At 49.1% G+C, this 26,543-nt stretch overlaps 1 protein-coding gene across 1 annotated transcript in view; it reads left to right on the forward strand.

Moving 5' to 3' along the window:
• The window catches only part of LOC144820261 (dynein axonemal heavy chain 6-like), a 1,187,310-nt gene that overhangs the window by 777,751 nt on the left and 383,016 nt on the right, over positions 1 to 26,543 (forward strand). The window contains exon 29 of the mRNA XM_078677850.1: positions 18,041 to 18,202. Coding sequence (XP_078533976.1) covers positions 18,041 to 18,202 — 162 coding nt within the window. The remainder of the gene's footprint in view (positions 1 to 18,040; positions 18,203 to 26,543) is intronic.

Genomic DNA, 26,543 nt, shown 5'->3' on the forward strand with positions numbered 1-26,543 from the left:
ACCGTTTGCACACCACCCCACACAGAACCCCACGGCAATGAAACCGAACAAAACCAAGAATCAAAAGAAAAAGGAAAGAAGAGGGTACGTGGGAGCGTATCCCGTACAAGAGGCGCTACATCCCTGGGAGACAGACCGCGAATTCAGAGCAGCCCAACAGGAGGATCCAGTGCTACAGTTTGCCTGGGGTCAGGCCAAAGATAACGAGGACCCGCTACATGTATGTCCCTACTTCTTCCGTTCTAGAGGCTTGTTATACCGGAAGACAGGACCACAGCAAAAACCCCAATTATTAATCCCCGGTCCCTTCCGGGACAAGGTGTTATTCCTGGCCCATAGCCATCTCCTGGGAGGCCATTTCGGGGAAGAAAAGACAGAACAGGCAATACTCGAGAAATTCTACTGGCCCGGAGTGTATAGCCAAGTCAAACAATACTGCAAGGAACGTGCCATCTGTGAAAAGAACAGCCGCTACCGACCCCCTAAGGCACCCCTCCGTCCTCTGCCCCTCATTGATATACCCTTCAGTCGCGTAGGGATGGACCTTATAGGTCCGATGTTGCCATCTAGGAGCGGCTGTAGGTACGCCTTGGTGGTGGTGGACTATGCTACGCGCTTCCCGAGGCCGTCGCCCTGAAACAACCCACCACCCAAAACATAGCAAAAGCTCTGCTGTCTATCTTCGCACGGGTGGGTTTTCCCCGGGAGATCTTAACTGATCAAGGGACCCCTTTTGTATCCTCCTTAATGCGCCAGGTATGCTCCCAGTTAGGCATTAAGCAAATAAGAACCTCGGCGTACCACCCACAGACCGATGGTTTGGTCGAACGCTACAATTCCACCTTGAAGGCCACCCTTAAAAAGCTCTTGGGTTTGGAAAGCAAGAGGTGGGAAGAGATGCTGCCTCTGGCTCTTTTTGCCATCCGGTGCAAAACACAAAGCAGCACCGGTTATTCCCCATACAAGCTGTTGTATGGGAGGCCTCCCAGAACATTGTTGGATATGGCTCGAGAGGCCTGGGAAGCGGAACCCGACCGTACCCGCCCCCTGCCCGAGTATGTGGACAATTTGAAAACCCACCTAACCCAAATCCGAGACATTGTACGACAGAATCTGGAAAACGCACAAACGACACAAAAACAACAGTATGACAAGGGTGCCAGGAAGAGGTCCTTTGCAATCGGAGATCTGGTGTTATTGCTCCTTCCGTCCTCGGATCACAAGCTCTTAGGGCAATGGCAGGGTCCGTTTCCCGTCATCAGACAGGTGACTCCAGTGACCTACGAGATTGAGACCGAACCAACTCGAGGGGTCCGCCAAATTTACCACATCAACCTCCTGAAGAAATGGGAGGGCCCCCGCCCCGTCCTCTCCAGTGACCAGGCGGGTACACCTCTACCCTTTGAAGGATGCATAGACGCGGACCTGCCCCCTGCATTGAAAAAGGAATTAAGACATGTGTTGTCCCCCGTACAGAGCGTCTTCTCCTCCCTTCCCGGACACGCAAAACTAGTAGAACACGCCATCCAGACTGATCCCGGGGTGACCGTGAGACAACGACCCTATCGTGTCCCGGAGGCCCGTAGAAACATAATAAAGAAGGAGACAGAACAAATGCTGCAGATGGGCATTATCGAGCCGTCGGTCAGCAGTTGGAACTCACCGATAGTCCTGGTCCCCAAACCCGACGGCTCGGTGCGTTTTTGCATTGACTTTCGGGAAGTAAATAAAGTCTCACGATTTGATACCTATCCCCTTCCACGGGTCGACGAGATGGTGGAACGGATAGGCGCAGCGAAGTACATCAGCACGCTCGACTTATGCAAGGGCTACTGGCAGATACCCCTGAAGGAAGACGATAAGAGGAAGACTGCCTTCTCTACCCCTGATGGCCTATTCCAATTCCGGGTGATGCCTTTCGGGCTGCACGGAGCCCCTGCAACGTTCCAGAGAGCCATGAATCGGGTCCTACAGCCACACTCCGAATATGCGGGGGCATATTTGGACGATATAGTCATACACAGTCATACCTGGGAACAACACATGGGGCATCTCAGAGCGGTGGTGTCTTCTCTGGGTAGCAGCGGCTTCACCATTAACCCGACCAAAACGATATTAGCCGCTCAAAGCGTCAAGTATCTGGGCTATCTTCTGGGCGAAGGCCTTATCCGTCCCCAAGATAACAAGATAGAAGCCATTCGATCAATTCCGTTCCCAAAGACCAAGAAAGAACTAAGGGCCTTCCTGGGGCTTCTGGGCTATTACAGACGGTTCATTCCTAACTTCTCCCAAACCGCTGTTCCCCTGACAGACTTATTGAAGAAAAGTAACAAAACCGAAGAAGCCCTACGGCATCCCTCGGTTCCAATATTACAGGCTGTTGAACACCTAAAGCAGGCCCTGATGTCAAAACCCGTCCTTGTTAGCCCAGACTACAGCCAACCATTCATCCTACAAACGGATGCATCCGACCAAGGGTTGGGGGCCGTCTTATCCCAGAGAGACCCATGTGGGAATGAAAGACCCATTTTGTACATAAGCAGGAAACTCTACCCAAGGGAAATGAACTATGCCTGTGTTGAGAAGGAGGCTCTGGCAATAAAATGGGCCGTGGATAGCCTCCGCTATTACCTCGAGGGAAGAGAATTCGTGTTGTACACAGACCATGCCCCCCTGGCCTGGATGGCCCGAAATCGAGGTCACAATGACCGTGTCCTCAGATGGTTCCTTTCCCTCCAGCCCTATAGGTTTAAAACCGAACATAGAAAAGGGGCCGAACAGGGTAACGCGGATTACCTCTCCCGATTTCCTTGTTCTCTCCCCCCCACAAGAAAGACAGCTAGGGAAAGGGGATGTGGAAAGGTCACGGTCCCTACCTTAACGGGAAAGCATCCTCGCGCGGGGGCGGGCTCGTCTAACCCCGATTGTACCTTGTTTCCTCTCCCTAGGAGTTCTGCTATCTCTCATCCTCTGCAGGTACGCCAGGGTTCGAATACGGAAGACGGGAACCCGGAAGCAGTTCTCCATAACCCCGGAAGTCCCGCCCCCAGCTCTGCCCCGGAAAGTAGAAAAACCAACGAACCACTAGGAACGGGGTTCCAACCCGCGGACTCGTGGCAGGAGGCAGCAAGGAAGGAACCGGAGCGGAGAGAGAGAAGCGAGGAGAACGAGAGCCGAGCTGCAGACGAGGAGGAGGACGCCGACGGCGACGTGTGGACTGAGGACTGGTGGAGTCCCCAGGAGGTGGCTGGAGAGCGGCCGCAACTCACCAGGGAGTTGCGGCGGGCCACGTGAGTAACCACCATCCGTTTCCGTGTGCCTCTTGTAGATAGCTGTAAATAGTGTAAAGCCGCACAAACCCTGAGCATAATAGCACGATATATATATATATATATAGGCCCCTTCCACACCGTGAGCACCCTGTCACCCCTTTCCCCCCCCCTATTGTCGGTCTCTTCCACCTCCCCATCCGACCCTCCCTCACTGTCACCTCTTCCGTACCCTCACGTCCCGGTGTCGGTGGCAGTTACGTTACTGCACGATAGCGTCAGACTAACGGCCCTGTATTTTTTCTCTCGCCCCAAACCTCCGAGGCCCACCGGTGGATATCCAAGACACGACGGAGCAGCCGAGAGGGAAGACGCACACCACCCTGACGACTTCAGCCAAGCAGTCGGAAGTCGTCCACCACCCTTCCCGACCCGAAGTCTTCTCTCCTCCGGACCCCATCAAGGACCCCAGCAGCCCCCTCCCTGTGACTATATATCACCACCTGACTGTATCAACAATAAAACCACGTAACCATAGCGCACTATATCTGGCCTCCCCGCCTGTTATTCCGGCCCGCCGAAGCCCACACCCCACAGTACAATACAAGGAACTCGATTAGCATATGATAAGTTGCAGAGTATACGTTATGCCCTAAGGGCCTCAAAAACCATATACTAAAATAGTGGTATAATAACCACGTGTGGAATAGAAAGCAGGCCTAGGGCCTGGGGAATCGCTGGGGCTTCTAGGAACAACCAAAGGTTAGGATGTAGGAGTCCCACGGGAGACGCGTGCAGTGTCTAAACACAGCAGCGGGTTACCATTGACTTTCTATGGAGAATGAACAAGTTACAATTTTAAAGATTAAGGGTACAAGGAGGTGAACTGCGATGGAACCCTTTTAGACTAGGACACTTGGAGAGTCAATACCCACGGGAGCACTGGAGTACTTGTGTTACCTCACCCAGGGAAGACCGGTGCATAGGTGTCTTCTCGTGTCGGGTTTTGTCGTCGATTTCAATGGAGAGCTGAGAAGAAGTGCTGCAGGCGACCAGAGGAAAAGTGTCCGGGTGGATCCAAGAGTGGATCAGAGATGTGAAAAACCTGAAAGCAGAAGGGACAGAGTCTGGATTACTAGCCGGTGACCAGGATGGCGATGGGAAGCTGCCAGCCAATGTCGGGTGATTTCAGGTGAAAAGGTGAAGTTTGTTTCTTCAGCCACGAGGTCCAGGAGGCGTCGACGACAACCAAGAGCTGGATTCGAGCTGTACCACGGAGGATCTAGAAGACTGGGGTGTCAGTATCCGGATTGGACCCAACAAGCTTTGGCAAACGCAATCCAGGCAAGATGTCAAGATTGGCTTCGGTGCAGACCAGCAAGGTCTGGGGAATTCTCTTTCGGGAGAAGTTGGAGCAAGCCTGGAGCAACCAGGAAAGCAAAGTAAATCAAGGATTGGTCTTCTTGGGGGCTCACTAGCCAACGGACTAGGAACCGCGAAGATGCGTCGAGCAGAAATGCACAAAGGTGCTCGGGGCTGGGGCTTCAAGCATCCCAATGCACAACTTCGGGATACCTCAGGAAGTAGGTGCAGGTTGCAAAATGCAGGATGTCCAGGAGTTCCGGTCCCACGTCTCTGGTGTCTGCTACAGGTCTCAGCTTCAGAGATGTCTGTGTATTGTGTCGCAGATTCTTCGGGATCCGGCGGGAGCGTCGAAAATGCAGACCAACAAGGATGCAGTTGGTGCCTGTTTGAACAGGGTGGTCAATACTTGACCACAAGGGAGATTTCTTCCGTCTTCCTGTCGATATGGAATGTTAAAGGTCCAGGATATATATTGCAGAGTTTCATCCAGGGTAATCTAAAGTCCTAGGGACTGGGGTTTTATACTTATAGCAAGTTTAGGGGTTGGGCTAACTCTAAGGTCCCTCCTATGGGTGGACCTGGGGAGGCGGTGGTTACACCCCTTCCCCTTTGTCCAGTTTCACGCCAGAGCTGGGGCTGAGTGCCCCAGCAACCGGTTTGAACTGGAAAATGCATGGAGCACCTTGTGTGCCCCAGGCAGTGTCTGAAAAGCATTCACTGTAGTAGTTCTTTAGCTTTATTCGATTTTTTGTTTAAAATCATAAAAGCATACATTTAAAAACACTCATGACAAGAATTACATACAAATACACAAAATAGAAGGAAGATAAAACATTAGTCCATGTTGCATAAATAAGTTCCTTTGTTTCATAGTAGAATTCATGTTTTTCCATACCCATGGCCAATGAACATTGTGACCGGATAGTTCTAGGTGGAAAAGTCATGGCCACACAGTGTACGCGTATTTCTGCCCTTCGGGTAAACTGACTCTGCCCTTAATTTTAGTCTAGGCGTATATGCCCTGCTTGGGTAGAAGTCTTGTAGGTCCCAGATGGATATAGGGCCAACACCTTCACGGGGGTACAAAGTTCGCAGGTAAGGAACGACTGAGCTGCTTTTAAATTTTATTAGAACGAGGTCCCCGTCAATATCTTTCTGTAGGGGGCCTAGCCAGCCCACCCTTCTAACTGACTTGATAGTACCATCTAGACCAAGGGGCAAAGGCCTGTTTTTAGTTAGCCAATATATGACTTTGTTAAGTAAGTCTTGTTCCCGCTCAGTTTTTCCATGTTTGATTTCGGGAACTCCTGCAAGAACACACACAAAGGGTGCAGCCTCCAGGGGTAGCTGTATGTGAGTAGTATTCTTATTAGGCTCTACTTTTGAAACAGTATATTGTAAAGGACCCGGTTTGTGATTAGCTTTAGGTACATCGGGGAGTGAAGGGATAGGGACTAGGGGACAAGTTTGAATGTTACTTTTGGTACCAAGTGAGCTCGGACAAATTGATGTTAAAGAAATTTCAGTGCAGGTTTGGCTGGCCTTTAAACATTTCTCTATTCCCAACAGCCTATCCTCTAGGGTGGTAATTTTAACAATCAGTGGAGAGATGAGTGAGCCGACCATTTGTTCAATCTGAGCCAGAAAGTTCAAATTGAGGGAGGTTATCCATTGGTCTATTTTTTCTTCCGATTTTTGGAGGGGGTTAGTTGCAGTCAGTGGGGAGCTAAAACATAATTTTTGCTGTTTTGATTTATTCCCTATGTGCTTATCCGCATCCCACTTCCTTTTACTAGACAAGGACTGCGAAGAGACTGTGTTTGGTGTATTAACATTTTTGGGTTGGGCCCGGGGGCTGGCGATTGGGGTAGACATGCTGGTTTGTTCAACGAGGCAAGGGGAGGAACTTTTAATTTCATTTCTGGGTTCCACTGTGGCATACCTTGTTTTGCAGAGGGAATTTAGTTCATCCAGGAGCGAGAGGTGTTGCGTTATGCCATTGGTTGGGTCAAGCGATTGGTTAATAGATGTACTAGTCTTGGCAGTTTCAATCAAATTGATGGTGGACGGAGATGGCCTGCTTGGAACTTGTGTCCCTGGATGCAAGCCTCTATGGCTGATAGATCTATTGGTCACCCCCTTGTGTGTCATGATGGGGTTTACGATTGTTAGGCTATCACAAGGTTATGACAAGGATATTAGAATGTTCTCAGCTAAAGTTCAGTTTGTAATCCCTTGCCTAAATGCCAAAAAGGACATAAAGTTATTACCTTAGCAGTCAGGGGGAGTGGCCCCGTCCCGTTCTCCTCGTGCCTCTAAGGGCCACAAAGGGCCCGCCCTTTGCCCGGGCTTAGCCCGCGCGCGAGCCCGCTGCGCGAGTGCTGTCCTTCTTTTTCTATCCCCTCCGGGGGCGGAAGTAGCAGCAGAGGAGTCTGGGGGATGTAGTTTCCCCACCCCACGGCAGCCACTATCCTGTAGTTCTGCGGCGGCGGGGGAGAAGCATCAAGGATTCCCAAATGTCCTGTGGGCAGCAGTGAGCAGGTAGGGGTGATTCTCCCCTCAAAACGAGTCTTCTACCACCCACAACGAGTGTTCAAAGGAGCGCCCACTCCACCAGGGCTGTCCTTCTTTTTCTATCCCCTCCGGGGCGGAAGTAGCAGCAGAGGAGTCTGGGGGATGTAGTTTCCCCACCCCACGGCAGCCACTATCCTGTAGTTCTGCGGCGGCGGGGGAGAAGCATCAAGGATTCCCAAATGTCCTGTGGGCAGCAGTGAGCACGTAGGGGTGATTCTCCCCCCAAAACGAGTCTTCTACCCCCCACAACGAGTGTCCCTATTTTGTGACCCCCTAGATCCTTAAAAATGGGTGGCCTTTTGTCTCTTCTATTTCGATTTTCCGACAGAGATCGATTTTGCCCTAACTGTTTGTCATTGTGAATTTGCTTATCCATTTCGTAGGTCACTTTTTAAATGCTTCCTGCCAAACGTTTATGAATTACATCTGTATACACGATTGGTTATTGATTGTTCCTTGTCATGTTTCGCTCTATTGCTCAAAGAAATGTCTAGCCGATTATATGATTTGTTACTACAGTCTTTGTTCACACCCGGGGTGGACAGGGTTAATCCCGGAACACTTTCACTCCATTCCTGTCCCCGCCCCTCCCCCTCCCCGCCCTCCGTTCACGTGACACACATCCCAGTGTACTTCCGCATTCCGCCCTGGTTTTTCCGATGGAATCGCCACGGAGCAGCCTCCCGGATTACTGACCGGCTAACCTAACCACATTGAATGTGCCCGCGTCTCTGACTACTATACAGGTACTACAGGAGCATGCATAGCGTCCCTTAACCGCCGTCCATCTGGTTAGAATGGCCCCTAATATCTCCTTTAATTTCATGTCCCTGGCTGCCATTACCATTCCCCTTCGTGATTTCTTCACGGCGGTTCGTTTTTTGGAACCTTCTAGAATTAACAGGTAATCCCTGACGGGGGCTACTTAACCACTCTTTGTTATTTATATAATAAAACGGCCCTTATGACTCCTTTTCGATTTTAGGTCCCTTATTGTGGAACATTGCAAATTGGCCAGGGATACTACGAGATGCCGAGTGGAACCAAATATTCAGGTATTAATTATCTACAATACCGTTACTTTCCCCTCGGATGCCCAGCTATCCCCATACTGAATCTTCATTTTACCGTACCCCTTACAGGTCGTTGACCACAGACAGCCTATCACCGATTGAATCCCCCTCGACGCCCCCACCCATCGGACAATTAATCCAGGTATATATCTTTCTACACTTAGATTTAACGGGGTCCTACATAACTGTGGGTCGATAAACTCATCCTGGTCTTCTTGAATTACAGTCCTTGGGCGTCCACATGCTACCTGCCGGATCTCCCTGATTTTGGCTGTGACTTCGTCGCCTTCAGGTGAGACCAATCGGGGTCTTGTCCATTATCCCCTTTCCCCACCCTAGATAATTGTCTCCAATTGATTAAACAATGATGATATCCCATATATATACACCTGTTCCCTTATCCGTACCAATCTCCCCTTTTCCCTTACATTTGGTCCTACAGTTTACCTGATGTGAGGATACATAACTACTCACCTCACTCTTGTCGCCCTTTGGTTCTTTACGCAATTATCTTCCCTATCCCGTCTTCCCCTATCCCCCCCCTTTGGTTTTCTTCCCCTCCTTTTTCCCCCCGTTAACCCCCCCCTTACCACCCTGCCCTTTCTATTCCATGCCTTCCCCGGCCAGTCACCCATTAGATCCCACCCCTCTCGGTCCCTTCCCCCAGCCTCCTCTCTACACAATTGGCAGTGCATTCCTGGGTGTTCATATCCATTATTTTTCACCCCACAGCACTTTTAACGAGACAACCCTGTCCTGAAGATGGTCCGCATTGGTTAAGGACCGAAACGTCGTCGACCTCCCAGCGTAAACTATAGGCGCATACTATTGTGACTCTAATTGAAATTTGAGATTACAAACTGTACATTAGACTGTCACTTATTTCCTGTCACTGTTGAGCTACTCACTGTAAATATTTCACTTTGCTCACGTTGCGCCGTTCGTCGCTGTTCACGCCTTTACTTGAGTCGCCACACCTCACTTGTATATATAGTTTTCTTTTGGTTGTCAGCCTAAATTTTGGTTCATGTGCTGTATATAACTATGTGTACCCTAAAAAATCTTTTGCTTAAATATCATAACTAAAAATGTTTTCTTCTAAAACTATTTGAATAGGTGTCTCCTTTTTCCACTCCATGTAATGCTGATTGCATACTATGTAAATTGTCCTTACATTTATACCTTTTGGGATATTGTTTTACCTTTATACCTAGCACCCTAATCCCGATTGGTTTATGGGTAATACTCCTGTTCTCCTTGCAAAACCTTCTTGAGCCTAAGCTTGATTTTCTCAAGCTCTAGAAGTTGGCACTGTCTATTATAGGAGGATTCCCTCCTATTTGATATGGCAGTCCCTACAGAAGTTCCTAAGTGTCGAGATTCTACAGAGGGAGATCTGGATCTCCTAGGTAAACTCTGTACTCTTCCTGGTGGAGAAAAGAGAGGGCCACTGGGACCCTCTCCCCCACCTAAAGGAAGATCTATGTTGTTCAGGTTAGAATCATTTTGATCCTCTTGGCCAGGGTTTGAGTCCAGGTCAAAGAAGGTTTTACTTCCTGGCCTTTCCTCATTCCTTGCCCAACCCACTTCATCTACCTCATCAGACCCTGAGGTCTTTCTAAGGTCATCCAAGAGCAAAATCTCAATGAGACGTTGGGTGTTTGCACTTCTCCCTGTCCTCAACTTCCCAGACACACACAAGGCTTTCAATTCCTGGAATGAGAGGCCATTGTACCTAGTTGTTAGAGAGCCACTGGCTTCTCCTTTAGAATACTTACTAGTGTTATGTGGTGTAGGCACCTACCTAACCTAGTGGAGACTAAACACTCTTGAGTTGGAGAAAGGGTGTGCTCGGCCCTTAACTTACCCAACTCCAAGTTCCATAGAACTTACTTATTCAAATCTTGATGTATTAAATGCGCCTTATACTTAGTGGTTTTCAGTTAATCACTCGATGAGATTTATCTGGTTAACCAATAGCAAGCTTGAATCCCAACCACCAAAGTGAGAAGGTGGCCTGGTATATGCTGTCCACTAGTGGTAGCTTTGGAGAGCAGCCTTCAGGCTTAATCTTGAAGGAATGTAAAGCACCTTCTTTTTTGTTTTTTAGTACACAAGGTACTAAAGGTTCTACAAGGTTTGTGCGAGAGCGGCAGCCATAAAATTACCTGTTGCCCCAGGGTCAAGGAGTACAGTAATAGTTTGTTTTCAGGTTGTATTAATAATGTCATTTCCAAGCTAAGATGAGCCACTCGATCACCAATAGAAGTGCTCAAAGAGGGGATCTGCAATGCACTCAAAAGATCCCCCTTCACATCCTTTGAGTGAATTCGTTTTCCAATGGAGGTGTTGTGGTGCTAATTGTTTTTGTGAAGGAATTGGTTATTTTACCTTTTGGTTTGGTTCGGCATTCCCTGACAAAATGGCCCTTTTGCCACAATATAAACATAAACCATTGCAACGTCACATTTCTTTCTCATCTTTTTCAAGAGCTGGATGAACTGACCCAATTTCCATGGGTAAACTATGGGTTTCTTGTGTCTGGGTGTTCGTAGGGATTTTACTTTGTTCAAAGAGATATCCAGTACGCTCTGTCCGACAGCGACCTCCTTTTCGCTCTGGTAATCTGTGATTGAATTGTAGGGTTAGATTGATATGGTCCGTACATCCTTGGGGTTGGGGATCTCTTTGTGCTAATATGTCTTTCATGTCATCACGTAACCCTTGATAATACATAGCGGCTCTTTTTTCCTCTGGCCAATTTGTTTCGGATACTAAACAGTTGAAATTTGCTCCCGAGCCGCCGAAAGAGTAGCTGCTTTTCGATTAAATATCTTCTCAAACTCATGGACAAAGGCCTTCCAATTATACAATATGGCATTATCCTCACAGACCAAAGGTACTGCCCATGCAGCTGCATTGCCTATTAAATAAGAAATTAGAAAGGCTACATGAGACTGGGCATCTGGGAAGGCAGTGGCCCTGCAGGTAAAATGTAGATCAATTTGTGTAAGGAAAATCTGAATTTTAGTGGGGTCACCAGAAAAACGTTCAGGCGCAGCTGTATTTGAGGTGGGACTGTCACTGATATAGAAGTTGGAGGTACACCACCCCCTGAAGTTGCTTGAGTGGTTGTATGAACTACACTTGGGTTATTCCCTAAGAGTATGTCAAAAGGGTTTCTTTCTGCCTTTTCTTGCATCTCTAACTTCTGTTGTAACACAGAAACGCTATCCCCTAATTCTGCTGTACGTGCTTTGGAGTCTACCAACTCCTGTCACACCTGTCCAAAAGCCTTGAGAGTATCGTCTAACGTAGCCATTCTAAGATCAAGCAATTCAGGAGGAAACTAATCTGTGGGCTCGTTATTCTGCCAGGAATGATTTTTCCTCAGGGCTTGCATGATGTTAGAAAGGTCCAACTCCTGCCAGCTCCAAGTCTGATTGCCGTTATAGCACAGACTATTAGAGTGGCCAGGTGGGGGAAAGGGTGTTGGGGAAGGGACTGCTGGGAAGGAGACCTGTAATAAAAGTGAACTATAAGTTAGACTACTTATTGTTAATGTAGACCTGTAAAAGCACTAAACTATGGCTAACTTATTCACCTGCAAGGTGTCATGAAAGCCTTAACGTGATTTGAGATAGAGGAGCTATAAAACAAAACATGCGATGCTTATCAACAATGGATTATATTAGTCTAGACATCAACAGATTCCTTTGTGCAAGGAGTGAGCAATTCTTCTACACCTACCATAGTTATGTTCTCTTTCCTCCTATATGGTACACAGCTCCTAGTTTTAGCTGTGAAGCAAAAACACGAAGGACAACTTGTCAAAATAACCTTCACCGTAATGTTACAGATTCTCAATATGGAGCAGGACCTGCCATGCAACTTTTACACACAAATAGCTTTCTTTACAAAGGTTCTTTTCTTTTCTTTTAACTTCAAACAAAGGTTTGTTTCTTTCCTATTTCTTTTAATTCAAGGTCAGTCTTTACTTCGAAACATAGTTCCAAAATGTTCCCAAAAATTATTGTTCGGACATACTTACAAAGTTACATTTGTTAGAGGAGAATTGGATTTCAAGCTCTTACCCGGTAATTGCAGAGTGCATCAGTTATTCCTTACTGCCAATGATCATTGTGTTAGATGATCTCCGGAACGTGACAGCCAAAGCTGGAACACCGCCAGAGTCAAGCCGCATCAAGGTCCAAGAAGCAGGAAGAGAATAACAAGCGTTTCATCTGGGGTGTGTTTCCTTTTTATAGACGGCCACACCCAAGATGGCCGCCACGTTCGGCGAAATTTCTGAAGGCGGGATAGAATGTTAAGAACAAGTAATGTAAGAGACAATCCTGGGCACATAGGAATAGTAATGTATAACGGATATCCTCACAATCAGTGAAATATTGTCAGAGACGCACAACCAAACACAACAGATGCTCATATCATGATTGGCAAAGTTAGTGCTGGCAAAGTATAACGGATGCTCCCAGCAAATATTAACAAAGGTAGATATGGCAATAAAGCTTAACAAAGGTAGGGATGGCGAGCCACCAGTAACGGGCAAAAAAATTAGCGATGGCAACGCGCAGTGACGGAGGAATAATGCATCTTGCCACAGGTAGGCTGTTTCACAGCACATCTGTGCAGGAAGGTGCAGCGCCAGCACCAATGAGTAGAACCACTATCAGCTGCTGCAGAACCACCGGTGACAGTGGTGCCCCTAGAGCCGCGGCTGGTGACCATGACATTGAGGTCCTCTGGACACTTAGGGAAGAGGCACAAGAAGAAGAAGAAGAAGACCAAGTAGATTTCGACTTCACCTTAACTGGCGTCTGACGTTGAGGAAGGTAAGGAGCACAGACGCTCTAGGTAGGGTTCTGCGGAGCCGGAGTTAGAGTCGACTTCGCTCAAATAAAAGAGTTTTACGAGGCCATGTGCCACGTATTTGAGCGGAACGGACCTGCTGGTGAGCCCTCGGGCCCCGCGGGGGTCAGCTCTGGCAGCGGCATTGATGGGGTGGGGCCTCAGGGATCCGATCCCGGATCTGGGTTGACACCAGTCGTGTCAACGCGACCTTCCCCAGCATCCAATCCGAAGTCGGTGCCTACTACTTCGCAGATGTCCGGCAGTGGCGCAAGCCCCATCCTTATCCCTGATGACATGGAGCTGGAAGGCGTTGAGTGACACTGATTCCGACAGAACCCAGGGATTCTATGTTGTTGCCTGAGCACTTTGTGGACGTTTTGGGCTCAGGAGAGGAATGGTAGGAGTCTGGAGAACCTCTTGAGAACCAGGATGTCTCTGCGGAGATAATTGACTGGTATGGGAAACTTGGGGAAGCCAGTGGTCTGGATACTTCCACAGATGCTGGCATTCTCTCTCCACCTACAGTGGCTACAGAGGAGGGAGCATCCTATTCCATGGTATTTAAGAGGGCAGTTGAGGTCCTTGGACTGGAGCTGCCCTGAGTGCAGGTCAGGACTAATCTCCTGGCCTAAGTGCTTCAACCTGGGGCTTCCACTTCTGAACCCCTATTGCCCCTTAATGAGGCACTTATGGACGTCCTTCTAGGAACATGGTACAAGCCTAGCACAGGGGCTCCTGTGAATAGGACGATTGCATGCCACTGCCCAGCTCCGGCAACCCAAAGTTCCTCAACCAAGACCCCTCCCCAGGAAGTTTCGTGGTGAAGGCCTCTACGTCCCACAGTGCATTCCCTTCCACCCTTCTGGATAGGGAATCCAAGAGTAATGACTCATTGGTAAAGAAGATGTTTTCTTCCTCAAGTCTGGCATTGCGGTCGGTGAATACCTCGTGCTTATTGGGCTCTTTCTCCCACTCCCTTTGGGAGATGGTTGCGTAGGTGCTGCCACAAGTCCCGGAAGAGGCCCGGATTGTGCTCTTCCAAGCTGTCAAGGATGGGGGAGATGCAGCAAAATTCACTATATGGTGTAGTTTAGATACCACCGATTCGCTAGGCAGATCGATTTCATCGACGGTGGCATTGAGACACCACGCCTTGCTTCATACAACTGGCTTCTCGGGGCATGTCCAAGCCAATTTGATGGACATGCGCTTTGATGAACCCACCTTTTTGGGGAAAAGGCAGACTGCCCTGGCCAGGTTCAAGGACTCTCGAGCTATGGCCACATCCTTGGGCCTCTCCTCCACTCCTCGTGGCCAGTCTTCCTTTCGCCCCTTTCTTGGCAATGGAAGGGGTTTCCAGCCATGTCAGCCCTATCCTAGCCACCTTTCTGCTCTGACTACCCAAACTGTGCCTGGACGTGGTCGCGGTACATTCCATCCTTGTAATGGAGGCCAGAAGTCGTTTACCACACTGCGCCCAGCTGCCGCAGTCTCCAAGCACTCCTAGGCTGATTCTGCAGGACCACACTATTTCAGTGGGTGGAAGAATTTGTCATCATCTCCCCCGCTGGAGATCTATAACAACAGACAAGTGGGTCTTGCAGATTGTCCAGAAGGGCTATTCTCTTCCTTTCCTTTCCTTTCTTTTCCTCCTACTATTCTGCCAAGTCAGGAACGGCTGGCGGAGGATCATTTAAAGTTGCTCCAAGAAAAAGTTACAGCTCTTTTGGCCAAAGTAGCTATAGAGAGGGTCCCAGTTTCAGAAGTAGGCAGTGGCTGTTATTCCTGCTACTTTCTGAATCCAAAGAAGAACAAGGGGCTCCGGCCCATTTTGGATCTTCAGACCGTCAATCTCTTTCTCAAAAAGGAGAAATTCAAAATGCTCACTTTGGCTCAGGTCTTGTCTGCCTTAGACCAAGGAGACTGGATGGTAGTGTTGGACCTGATGGATGCGTATTTTCACATTCCCATCCTGCCAGGCCACAGGATTTACCTGGGTTTCAAGATAGGCAGCGAGCACTCTCATGGCCTCCTGCATCCTGCTGGTAAGACATGCAAGATGGCATATGCGGGCTCTGCAGTAGGACTCGAAGTTCCAATGGGCACAGCATCGGGGAAATTTAACCGACGTGGTTCAGATCTTGGAAAGAACTACAAAAGATCTGCAGTGGTGGTTAAATAACCGTGATTGGGTCTACGACAGACCTCTTTACCTTCTACAACCAGATCTCACGGTCATGACAGATGCGTCACTTCTGGGATGGGGCGGCCACATAGGAGAGGTGGAGATCAGGGGTCACTGGTCTCCGGCGGAGACAGTGCTCCACATAAACTTGTTGGTGCTCCGAGCGATCCGGTTGGCATTGAAGGCATTTTTCCCTCTGTCAAGGGGAAGCTAGTGCAGGTTTTCATTGACAACACCACTGTCCTGTGGTACTGCAACAAGCAGGGTGGGGTGGGGTCGTGGGCCCTTTGTCGAGAGGCCCTCCATCCCTGGAAATGGCTGGAACACCAGGGAATATCCCTGGTGGTTCAACAGCTGGCAGTTTTTCTGAACGCCCGGGTGGATGATCTCAGCCATCAATGCCTTCCGGATCACGAATGGCGTCTCCAGTCTTAGGTGGCACAAGGTCTCTTTCAGCAGTGGGGATAACCTTGGTTAGATTTGTTCGCCTCCAAAGAGAATGCACAATGTCAGCAAACTGGGTGCTGGCGTTTCCAAGGCGGCTATCGCACTGCAACGTGTTTTGTTGAGAGTGGAGCTCAGGCCTATTGTACGCCTTTTCGCCCATACCACTTCTGCCTAGGGTTCTGAAGAAGATCAGGAGCAACCGGGCTGAAGTCTTTCTTGTGGCACTGGACTGGGCAAGCAGAGTCTGGTATCCAGAGCTTCTGAGCATGAGTGTTGATCTTCCGATCAGGCTGCCCCTTCAGGTGGATATTCTGTCACGCAATCCAAGGGTGGACTCTTAAAGTAAAGAACCTGCAAGCAGCAGGGACATAGTCTATGCTACTCGGAAGTGACCAGGAGGCACGGAATAACAATGACCATCGATGACGGAAGATGCAGGAATGATGACGGTGACCTTGTCGCTGCAGCTGTGAAGACCCGACAATGCTGCTGAAGACCAGGAGCCATTCACGAGCGGTCCCACATCAGAAGTTGAGAACCAGGGGGTTAGTGTCCAGCAGGAGCACCAACAAGCCTTGGCAGCAGCAACAGATGTGGTAAACGAAAAAGGAGCAATGGTGGGACCAACAAGGTCCAAGGGACCTACCAATGGCAGGCTAGTCATAGCAGGCCTGAGCAAGCAGCGGAGCCCACTGAAGCCAAATAAAACCCTCAAGAGGACTCACTGGCCAGCGGCACAAGAGTCACAAGAGGACCTCGAGCAGCTCACCAAAGATGCAAGTTCCGGTGCAGAGGATGTGATGAGGTCAAAGATCTTATCTGGAAGATATGCTGAAGGCTGGAGCTTCTTGTAGCCTGAAGAACTCTGGAGCACAGAGTTAACAAGTGTTGGCATCTGCAAATTGACGTGGTGCACAGGAGTTCTTACTAGGGATACTGGCCTGAAACATTCTGAGAATACAGGTCTGGCCTCGAGGGAGTGGCAGGACCACCACCTGTGTTGCTGAGCCTTTCGGAGTCCAATGGACCTCAGGAGTAGCAGACCGATCAGCTTCATTGTAGTGCCTGCAGATGGAGGGGAGTGACTCCTTCACTCCAAGGGAGATTCCTTCCGGTGTCATTGATTCCCATAGGCCTGCAGAGCAACCTGGATGAAGCACAGACGAAGAAGACAACTTGTAGAACCACGAGACCAGGCGCAGCAGCAGTCTTCCTTGGTGTAGTCTTGTTTCCAGGCAAAGTCCAGGTGCCCAGGCGATCGGAGTTGAAGCGGTTTCGGGTTTGAATCTTGCCCCACAACGTATCTGAAGAGCCACCCACGGGTAAGCCCTTAAGCACCCTAGAGAAGGTGTTGGAACGATTCAGAGGCCCCTGCCAGTGGAGGAGCTGGATAGAGGGCAGGATACTTCCATGTCCTTTGTCTAGTTTTGCACCAGAGCGGGAGCCAAGGGCTCCCTGTAATGGCTCAAACTGGAGTATGCAAGGAGGACACCAAATGTCCCCTTCAAAGCAGTCTGGTGGTGCTGGCAAGCACCCCTACCTCAGCCCAATACACTAACTCCTGCCTGTGAGATGGTCACACCTCCCTGTGACAGGAAACAAATAGTTCTACATTTCCCTGCTCAGCTCAGAAATTTGTCTGTGGTTGGCAGCAGCACTAGCTTGCTGGCAGACCCTGTAAAGCTGTTACCGGGAGTACTGGGCGGTACCCGGAGAAGCCCCCCAGTGTACTGAATCATAATTCCAACACCAGTAACAGTGTTGAGGTATGTTAGTTATTATTTCATTTGTCCTTATTTCAATATGATTTAATTTTGTTTTCTGTCCCTCCTGTCTCCTCTACTGCTCATTACCCCATAACTAAACTTGTATAAGAGAATTGTTTATCTGTATTGCATTTTTAGCTATGTACTTGCCTTATTGTTTCTCTTTTGTTTTCCTTGTATAAAAATCCAATAAAGTCATTAGAAATAAAACAAATCCCTTAGAAAATCATCCAGGACAATTTTGCTGGAGCTACACCATTGTTTAAAAGTATTTGTTGTGCTCACAATTGTGTTCATCACAACACACAGCTTTAGATTCAACAGTTTCTGGTGTGCCATATTTTCCCCCAACTACAGTTAGACATATTCAGTTGTTCCAACTGTTTTTGTCCATTGTGAAGCTTTTTTCTTCGAAGTTTAATGGTGCTTTCGATTTTAGATTAGAATATGAACTATTTGTATTAACATAATGTTACGTTTGACTTGCAGGACCGGTGTTACCTTTGCCTCATGGGCGCCTTACAGCTGGACCTGGGAGGGGCACCGGCTGGCCCTGCTGGAACTGGAAAAACCGAAACGACTAAAGACCTTGCGAAAGCACTTGCTATTCAGTGTGTGGTATTCAATTGTTCTGATGGTTTGGACTATAAGGTACAGTAGTGGGAATATAACGTCTTTGTTTCGCAGTTTTTATTACATCATAGTTAGGGCTATTCTTTATTCATATGTGAACCAGCTAAATGTTAATCATGTCATAGTTTTGGTTTGAAATTGCAACATTTTGTTTCAGTGTAAGCTGTTTTTCTATCTAAATATTGACACAGTTCATGGAAATAACATCGTTAATTCCGAATTATCTAGAGAGTTCAACTTTATTCCAGTGTTTTAAAAAAATGTAACGAAGAAGTCACTAATTGTTAACAATTTTGACTGTAGGCCGTGGCCAAGATGATGGCTGTACTGGATGCATTTTAGGGAGCTCCGCTGTCGGACCAAAAACAATCCTCAAGTCCTGCAGCCCATATCACTGCCACCGGCCCAGACTCCAATTCCCCATTGATGGGCACACTTGGGCTCAGCCGAGGGGTGCCTTGTTGGAGCAAATGGGCCCCCTGCCCCACACGTTGTCAGTGGGGCACATTTAAGGGCTGCAGCTGCCCCTAACTGGATGGCTTTCCTGTCCGCGGCCTCCGGCCAGGTCTGCAGGGCCTTGGATCGGCAGAACCCAGATGGGCCATGTATTCTGGCTCTCTCCCCTCCTACTCTGTTAGATCACCAGGCCAGTGCGCTGCCCACGGTGTTGTCTGGTGTTGGGAACTTCCTGGCAGTGAATCACTGTGGGTGGAGATGGCCGGGGCTTAGAGGCCTGAGCAGATCCTGGCGCTACTGCCCGTTCCAGATCACTGCTGGGGAGATCTCCTGGGGCCCTTGAAGTGGGGGCTGTGGACCCGCCTTAAAGATAAGTGGCTGTGGCCTGTGCCAGGGAGCTGCCTGGGTTCTTTTCCCCCCATGTGGCCAGTGTTGGAATCGCTGACAGGGGCTGCCCCTGGCTCAGGGGCGCCCGATGAGGTGATTTTTTTTTGTACTGACCTTGCAATGACACTCAATGAGCAGGAGGTCTCACTTAGATTTGTCTGCATTGCCGGCCCCTTCTGCTGGACTGAGGCCTACTGGCTGAAAAGTGGCCCTAGTCCGTGGGGCCTGCGCTATTGGGACTGTGCATATCCCGCCTGTCGACCCCGTGTATCGTCCCACGCCTTTGGGCGGCCACAAACTTGTGGATCTGACCCAATTGGGGTGCCTGGGCTGGAGCTGGTGGATGGGGGTTCCCTCTTGCCAGCCTCCTAGAGGAGCGATATGGGTCCTACTCTTGTGTGCGAGTGCCCCCCACCCCTGCATTGTTCTCTCTGATTAGTGAGCCGCCCTGCTGACTTCTTACTTGGGGTGCAGTTAAATGACTACGGACCTGGACACCTTGTGCTCAACGTACAGCACTTGAGCCCACAGTGACTACTCAGCCGACACTCAGGGGGCCAGTTTATTGACTACTCACCTGTTGTAGGAAAGTGGGTTTCTGTTGCAGTAACCCCCCACTTTTTGCCAAACTACTGATGCACTTTTTCTTTGTGTGCCCTGGGTCCCTTCCAATCAGGTTCCCAGGGCCTGTGTTCTTTCCCCGAAACTAACCCAATTGGCATCTCTAGCCACAGGTCAGCCCCTGGTAAGTGGTACCACAGGTACCCAGGGCACTGTGACCAGGGAAGACCTCTAAGGGCTGCAGCACTTTTTTGTGCCACCCTTATAGGCCCTGTAACTTTTCACACACACACTTCCTTGGCAGACTGCATGTTTTGGTGCAGAACAAAGTGAAGAGTCGACATGGCACACATCCTTGTGTGCCATGCCTGCAATCCACCTGGCATTGATCAGTCACCCCTCTAGCTGGGTGTCCCATGACAGTGGTGAGGGTACAGATGCATGAGCCCTGTACCCCTACAGTGTCTAAGTCCATTCTTATTTAAACAACGGGAGAGAAAGGGTAAAGAAGAATACTCTCACACCCCTTGGGATAATCTTTCAAAAACAACTAAAGAGTATCTTAAACTATAATATAAATAAAGCACAGTAGGAGAAGGGGTGAGACCACCTATCCTTACCACCGTCACCCAAATGTGCCCTCTGTAAAACATAAACTGTGTCACGTTTGAAGGTGCAAGTTAAATGAGTGTAGACCACTCCCCCAACCAATCAGGCACCTGAGTTTTGCCAGTGCAGCGATTTCAAGCTGGTAAACGTGTATTAATAGAAAAAAAAAAAATTCTGCCCCATGTGAGTAGGCTCTTTAGGGTGTGCCCCCTCCTTTGGGTGAGAATACATTACTGGTCCTGAGGAATGCTGAGTCGATTAGGACTCACAAGCTGAAACATGTCGACCGATTTTTAGGACAAGGGGTTAAAATTTACTTAACCCATATGTGTCCGATCTTTTCACTTTGTTTTTAATTGAGTCTGAATCACCCCTCTATTAAAAGTGTTGGTTGGGGAGTGGTCTACACTCATTCTAACTTGCACATCTTTGTTGTATTATAACACGTACTAACAACTGGAACCCGATGAAGACAAATGGCTACCTACCATGTGTAGGTGCCTGAGGGTTCCTTTTTCCTCACTGGGAATCCACAACCTTCAAACGTGACACAGTTGATGTTTTACAGAGGGCACATTTGGGTGACGGTGGTAAGGATAGGTGGTCTCACCCCTTCTCCTACTGTGCTTTATTTATATCATGATTTAAGATACTCTTTAGTTGTTCTTGTAAGTCCATTCTTAGACATTGTAAGTGCAGTGCTGCCATTAAGAGTATATGGTGCTGGGAGCTTGTCATTACGTACTACACAGCATCATAATGGCTACACTGAAAACTGAGAAGTTTGGTATCAAACTTCCCAGCACATTAAACTCACACTGATGCCAGTGTGGAATTTAATGCAAAATGCACACAGAGAGCATCTTTTAGATGCCCCCTGAAAAACGACCAGCCTCTGGTGGGTTCTCTGACTGGTAGACACCAGCCTGCCACGGCAAGACATGTTTCTGGACCCCTAGAGTGGGAGCCTACGCTCCCTGAGCCCAGAAACAAAGTCTTACCTGGGCGGAGGTGTTCACACCTCCCCCAGGCCAGGAAGAGACATCTGTGGCAGGGGAGCTTCAAAGGCCTGGCAGCCTTTGTAATGCGACCCCAGCCTCTCCTGCTATCAGTAGTAGGCCCCCTTCCTGTCTCCCCTCCTTTTTGGCGGGAAGACAGGTGGGAAAAACTAGCCAGCCCAGGAGGTGTGCCCTCCTCTGCCAACTCCATCCCTCAGGTGGGTGAGGCGAGGGGAAGCCCACTCTCCAGTGCTCGCCATCTTGCAGATAGCAGACACTCCCCAATCAGGACTAGGGATTGTGCTCACTCCCCCACGTGGGGTGAGTACACCAAGGGTGTAGTCACTCTAAGGTCAGTAGCCCATTGGCTACTGACCTCAAGACCCCTAAAACGCCCCCTAAATACACTATTTAGGGGGCAGCCCTGAACCAAGAAGGAGATCCAGAAACCACAGGAAAAGAAGGACGAAAAGCCGTGCAGAGCTAACAAGAGGACGACACCCACTGACTTGGGCCCCAGCCCTACAGGCCTGTCTCCCCTCGAACCTGCTCCTGCGAAATCCTGGTGTGTCCTGCAGCCAGCAACCTTAAAAACCCCAGAGGACCTGCCTGCCTTCACTTCAAAGACTGAATCTCCAGTGAATCACAGAGTTGTTCAAACTGCAGCTTCTGGTGCCAACCAGAAACCGATAATCCAGCCCACTCTGCACCCGCCGAACCCGGCCCGAGCTCAAGTGGAAAAATACCACGAAGAAGCCCCCCGGTGTTCCTGACCCGAGATCCGGCAACCCCTGATCTGCCTCAAGCCTCCAGACTGGCCTGCAGCCTCAATCCAGAGGACCCCCCCCCCATCGCGACCAGAGTGGGTCCGAAAATCTGACGTCCCAAGGCACCCCTGCACCTGACGCCCCACAGCCTTGTGTGCCCAAACCAACGGTGCCTAGCCAACCCTCAACATCCCAACCTACCCCTCGAAGTGTTGGTCGCACCTGGAAGATCCTCGTCCCCGAGCCTGCAGTGTTTCTTTGTCCTGGAGGTTCTCCATTGTAAACAACAGAGCATCCGACCTCAAAACAGCACCCTGCACCCGGCCGCCCTAGTGCCGCTGAGGGTCAACCTTTGGTGCTACTTTGGTCCCCAACTTGCCCTGAGCTAAACCCTAGGAGCTTTGCTCCCACAACCTCGTGGCCTGCTTGCCAGCAGCCTCCAACCAGAGACCCCCTATCCTCCATAGGATAACATTGGGCCTTAACACCCTGCACCCGCTGGATCTAGTGCAGCCGAGGGTGCAATTCCAGTGCATCACTGACCCTGGGAGACCCCTGAGTCTAACTCCAGAACGTAATCTCCCATAGTCGCTTACTTACCTGCAAACCGATAACTCGTTTTTCCTCCATATGATTACATTGACAACTTTCCCTCCAAAAAAACGACTAGGTGTGGAGTTTTGAAAACTAAAGATATTCTCTAGAAATCGTACAAATAACCAAAATGTGTTTTCTCACCTGTTTGCAGGACATGTCCCAGTGCTGAATCTAGGCATGCAGCACTAAGTTAGCAAAAGTAACGTAAAAGTAACTTACCTGCAATTTGTTGACAGAGCCTATTCATTCCAATTTACTGTATTTGCTAAGTGTTTCATACTACTGCTCCCCTGTAAATCAAACAAAGGACAATTTCTATTGCATTTTTAAACTGGTCTATATCCAGTAACTTATTACTGAAAAGTAATGCTTACCTGTACCAGGCTTGCTTGGTTCTAAAAATAAACAGCAGTATATTTTTATACAAAAACAATTGGCTTAGAGTTCAGTTCTTGAGTGTGTGAATTCATTTGCTCACTGAGTGTGTACATCACATGCTTAACACTGTCCTCTGATATTGCCTTATTGCTTGACCAAGCTAACACTATGAGAGAGTAAGGTTCTATCTAAATTTAACCTCTGTCTACCTCTGGTGTAGTAAATATAGAGCCAGTTTCTTACATTGGTGGTTCAGTGGTGGGATACACAACTTGCAGTTGTTGGTCTACTTTGTTACCACCTGATCACACAATAGAACTCTAAATTGCCTTTAGAATTCAGATTTTTCAAATTGGCATTTTTTTCCAAACTACTAAAAGTCTTGCTAGGGCCTTGCTTAAGTCCATTTATAATTTTAGAAAATAAAAAGTCACTATAGTCAAGGGTAGATGGGGTTAGAACGTTTTGTTAGAATGTCTCAAAACAGAACCCAGCTATTAGTGAAGATAACCATAATGGCATAGAGGACACGGGTGAGGAGCTTGACCTCACCCCTTACCTTCACCTGTCTTTTTAGGAGTTAAGGTCCTTATGCAGAATTAAAAACATAGCCATGGGCCTACATCCAACCAAACTAAAGCTCCAGGAGCTGTTGGCTGAGTATTCTAAGGCCCACCCTTCTGGGAATGGTGATGACCAAGCAGAACAAGAAGGAAGTGAAGAGGATGGAGGTAGGTACCCCCTCCATCATTTCCTAGGGAAGTAAGGGTCCCTGTACCCTTACTTCCAAGAGTTAACCTTTGGGAACCTAGAAGCCACACAGGTGGTTCAGGTCCTACTGAGGGCATTAAGGACAGCCACAATGAGGAGGACAGCCTGTTAGCAAGGCGTGCCAAAAGATTGGATCTAGATTCCAGACTCCTGGCTCTAGAAAAAGAAGGAAAGGAGATGAGTTTAGCACCCATCAATGGTGGCAGCAATCATAACAATAAGGAAAAGAGGAATCTTATGATCCTAAATCTCCACGGGTTTGTCCCTAAATATGAGGAGGGGGAGGATATCACCAAGTGGTTCACAGCTTTTGAGAGGGCTTGTGAAGCCAGAAGGGTGATGAAGACTTTCTGGGGGCACTCCTTTGGGAACTGTTCTCTGGTAACTGCAGAGACAGACTCCTAACCCTTTCTGGGGCAGATGCTGGGTCCTATGACCTCATGAAGAGCACTCTGATTGAGAGATTTGGGCTCACAACTGAGGAGTACAGAATTAGATGCAGGGGGGCTCCCAAAACGAATCCTGGATTGATTGTGTAGACTACTCAGTACAAACACAAGGTGGCTGGTTAACTGGAAACAATGTGCATGTCTTTAATGGACTTTACAACCTGTTTATGAAGGAACACATATTAAGTAATTGCATTGATGAGAAGTTGCATCAGTACCTGGTAGACCTAGGTCCACTTTCTCTCCAAGAATTGGGAAAGAGGGCAGACCACTGGGTCAGAACAAGGGTAACTAGGACGTCCACTAGGGTTGACCAAAAGAAAGGGGTTACAAAGCCTCCCCTGAGGAAAGATAGTGAACCCCTTAAAGATAAAAGTAAGTAGTCCCAGGTAGCCCCCTAAAAAACCCTGTCCAGGCGGGTGGGCCCAAAGACACCTCACAAACTAAAACAGGGTACCAAGGTAAGAATTGGGATCCCAACAGGGTATTGTGTCACCGCTGTCAAAAGGAAGGTCACCACACCAAGGACCCTAGCTGTCCTAAAAACAAAGCCCCCAGTACAGCTCCCGGAGTGACTAATGTAGCTCCAGGGGTTGCCAGTGTAGCTTTGGAGGAGGGGTTCTCAGATGAGGAAGTCCTCCTAGCCTTCAGCTGGAGAATGGGCCCAAGAGGTGAGCTGGAAGTTCCAGAGGGAAGTAGACACTTCCACCACCTACTGGTTAATGGAATCCCAGCCACTGCCCTGAGAGATACCTGTGCCAGTCACACTGTGGTGCATGCCAGGTTGGTACTCCCACACCAGTATGTCCCAGGGGAAACAAGAAGAGTAAGGGCTGTCCCAGGGGGTGTCACAGCTAGGCCTGTGGCTGTAGTGCCCCTAGCAATAGCTGGGTCCCTTAGATGGAGAAAGGTGGTAGTCAGTAAATACCTCCCCCTTGATTGTCTCCTGGGGAATGACCACTCAGAGCCAAAGGGAGGTACTGGTCCAATGCCGGACCTCACCCAAGACACCTGGGGGGGGGTGAGGGGGGGCCTCAACCTGCAGCTAGTGCAGCCAAGCCCCAAAAGAAAAAAAAGAAATGGGGTAGGAAAGGTGAGCACTGTTAGCCACAGTTCCAGTGGGCCATGGAGATTCTATCCCAGTAAGGGAGAACTCCAAAAGTGGCACTGGTTAAGTCTCCTCTAGCAAACAAAAAGACCTGACTAGTCAGGCAGCTGTCCAGCCTGAGTTGGTGGCTCCTCACCTGGCAGAGCAGAGGGTGTAGGAAGGTTGTGCACTACCAAGTGTAGTGAGCCCCCACCCTAAAGCAGCAGACAGGAAACTAGAACCCAAAGAAGCCTGTAAGATATCCCCTTTACTTACCTTTCAGGAGCTAAAGGTGTGGTTCTGGGCACTGACAGCTGTCAGCAGCCTCTGCCTGCTGGGTGTTAGCCTTCAAAGCAGCACTGTCCTTGGCATGGTGGCCTAGCCCCCTGCCAAATAGCAAGTTAGGCCCCCTGACCCTGTTGGTCCTGGTGGGGTTGCTCAAGCTGTGGGTGGCCTCTGTGGGGAAGCTAGGCTTTGCCCTGGCTAAGTTAGAATTTGCAGATGTGGGCACCTCTGAACCCAAACTAAAAATATGGGGTGAAGACACTAAAGAGCTAGGGAAGGAGCATTGGGAATTAGGCCCTGAAACTGTTCAGGTAGGCCAGCTCCTCAAAGGGACTGACCGAACAGAAGGCTGTAAGGCAGAGTAGGCCCTGCAACTTTCAAACCACTTCCTCAACTCTTTCTCGCCTGAAAGATTGGGAAGACTCTCCCAGCTTTAGCAGAGTCTCCTGGCCTTTGGGCTGGGGGGGGGGGGCTTGTGTAGGAAAGTGAGGGTCTGTTGCCTGGTTCCCTGCCAATCAGGTTCCCAGGGCCTGTGTTCTTTCCCCCAAACTAACCCAATTGGCATCTCTAGCCACAGGTCAGCCCCTGGTAAATGGTACCATAGGTACCCAGGGCACTGTGACCAGGGAAGACCTCTAAGGGCTGCAGCACTTATTGTGCCACCCTTAGAGGCCCTGTACCTTTTCACGCAGACACTGCCTTGGCAGGCTATGTGTTTTGGTGCAGAACAAAGTGAAGAGTCAACATGGCACACATCCCTGTGTGCCATGCCTACAACCTACTGCCCTGGCATAGATCAGTCACCCCTCTAGCTGGGTCCCCTCTGCCAGTGGTGAGGCTACAGGTGCATGAGCTCTGTACCACTACAGTGTCTAAGTCCATTCTTAGACATTGTAAGTGCAGTGCTGCCATTAAGAGTATGTGGTGCTGGGAGCTTGTCATTACGAACTCCACAGCACCATAGTGGCTACACTGAAAACTGAGAAGTTTGGTTTCAAACTTCTCAGCACATTA

The sequence above is a fragment of the Lissotriton helveticus genome, chromosome 2_1 (genome assembly GCF_964261635.1).
Source record: "Lissotriton helveticus chromosome 2_1, aLisHel1.1, whole genome shotgun sequence".
In the NCBI taxonomy this organism is placed as follows: Eukaryota; Metazoa; Chordata; class Amphibia; order Caudata; family Salamandridae; genus Lissotriton; species Lissotriton helveticus.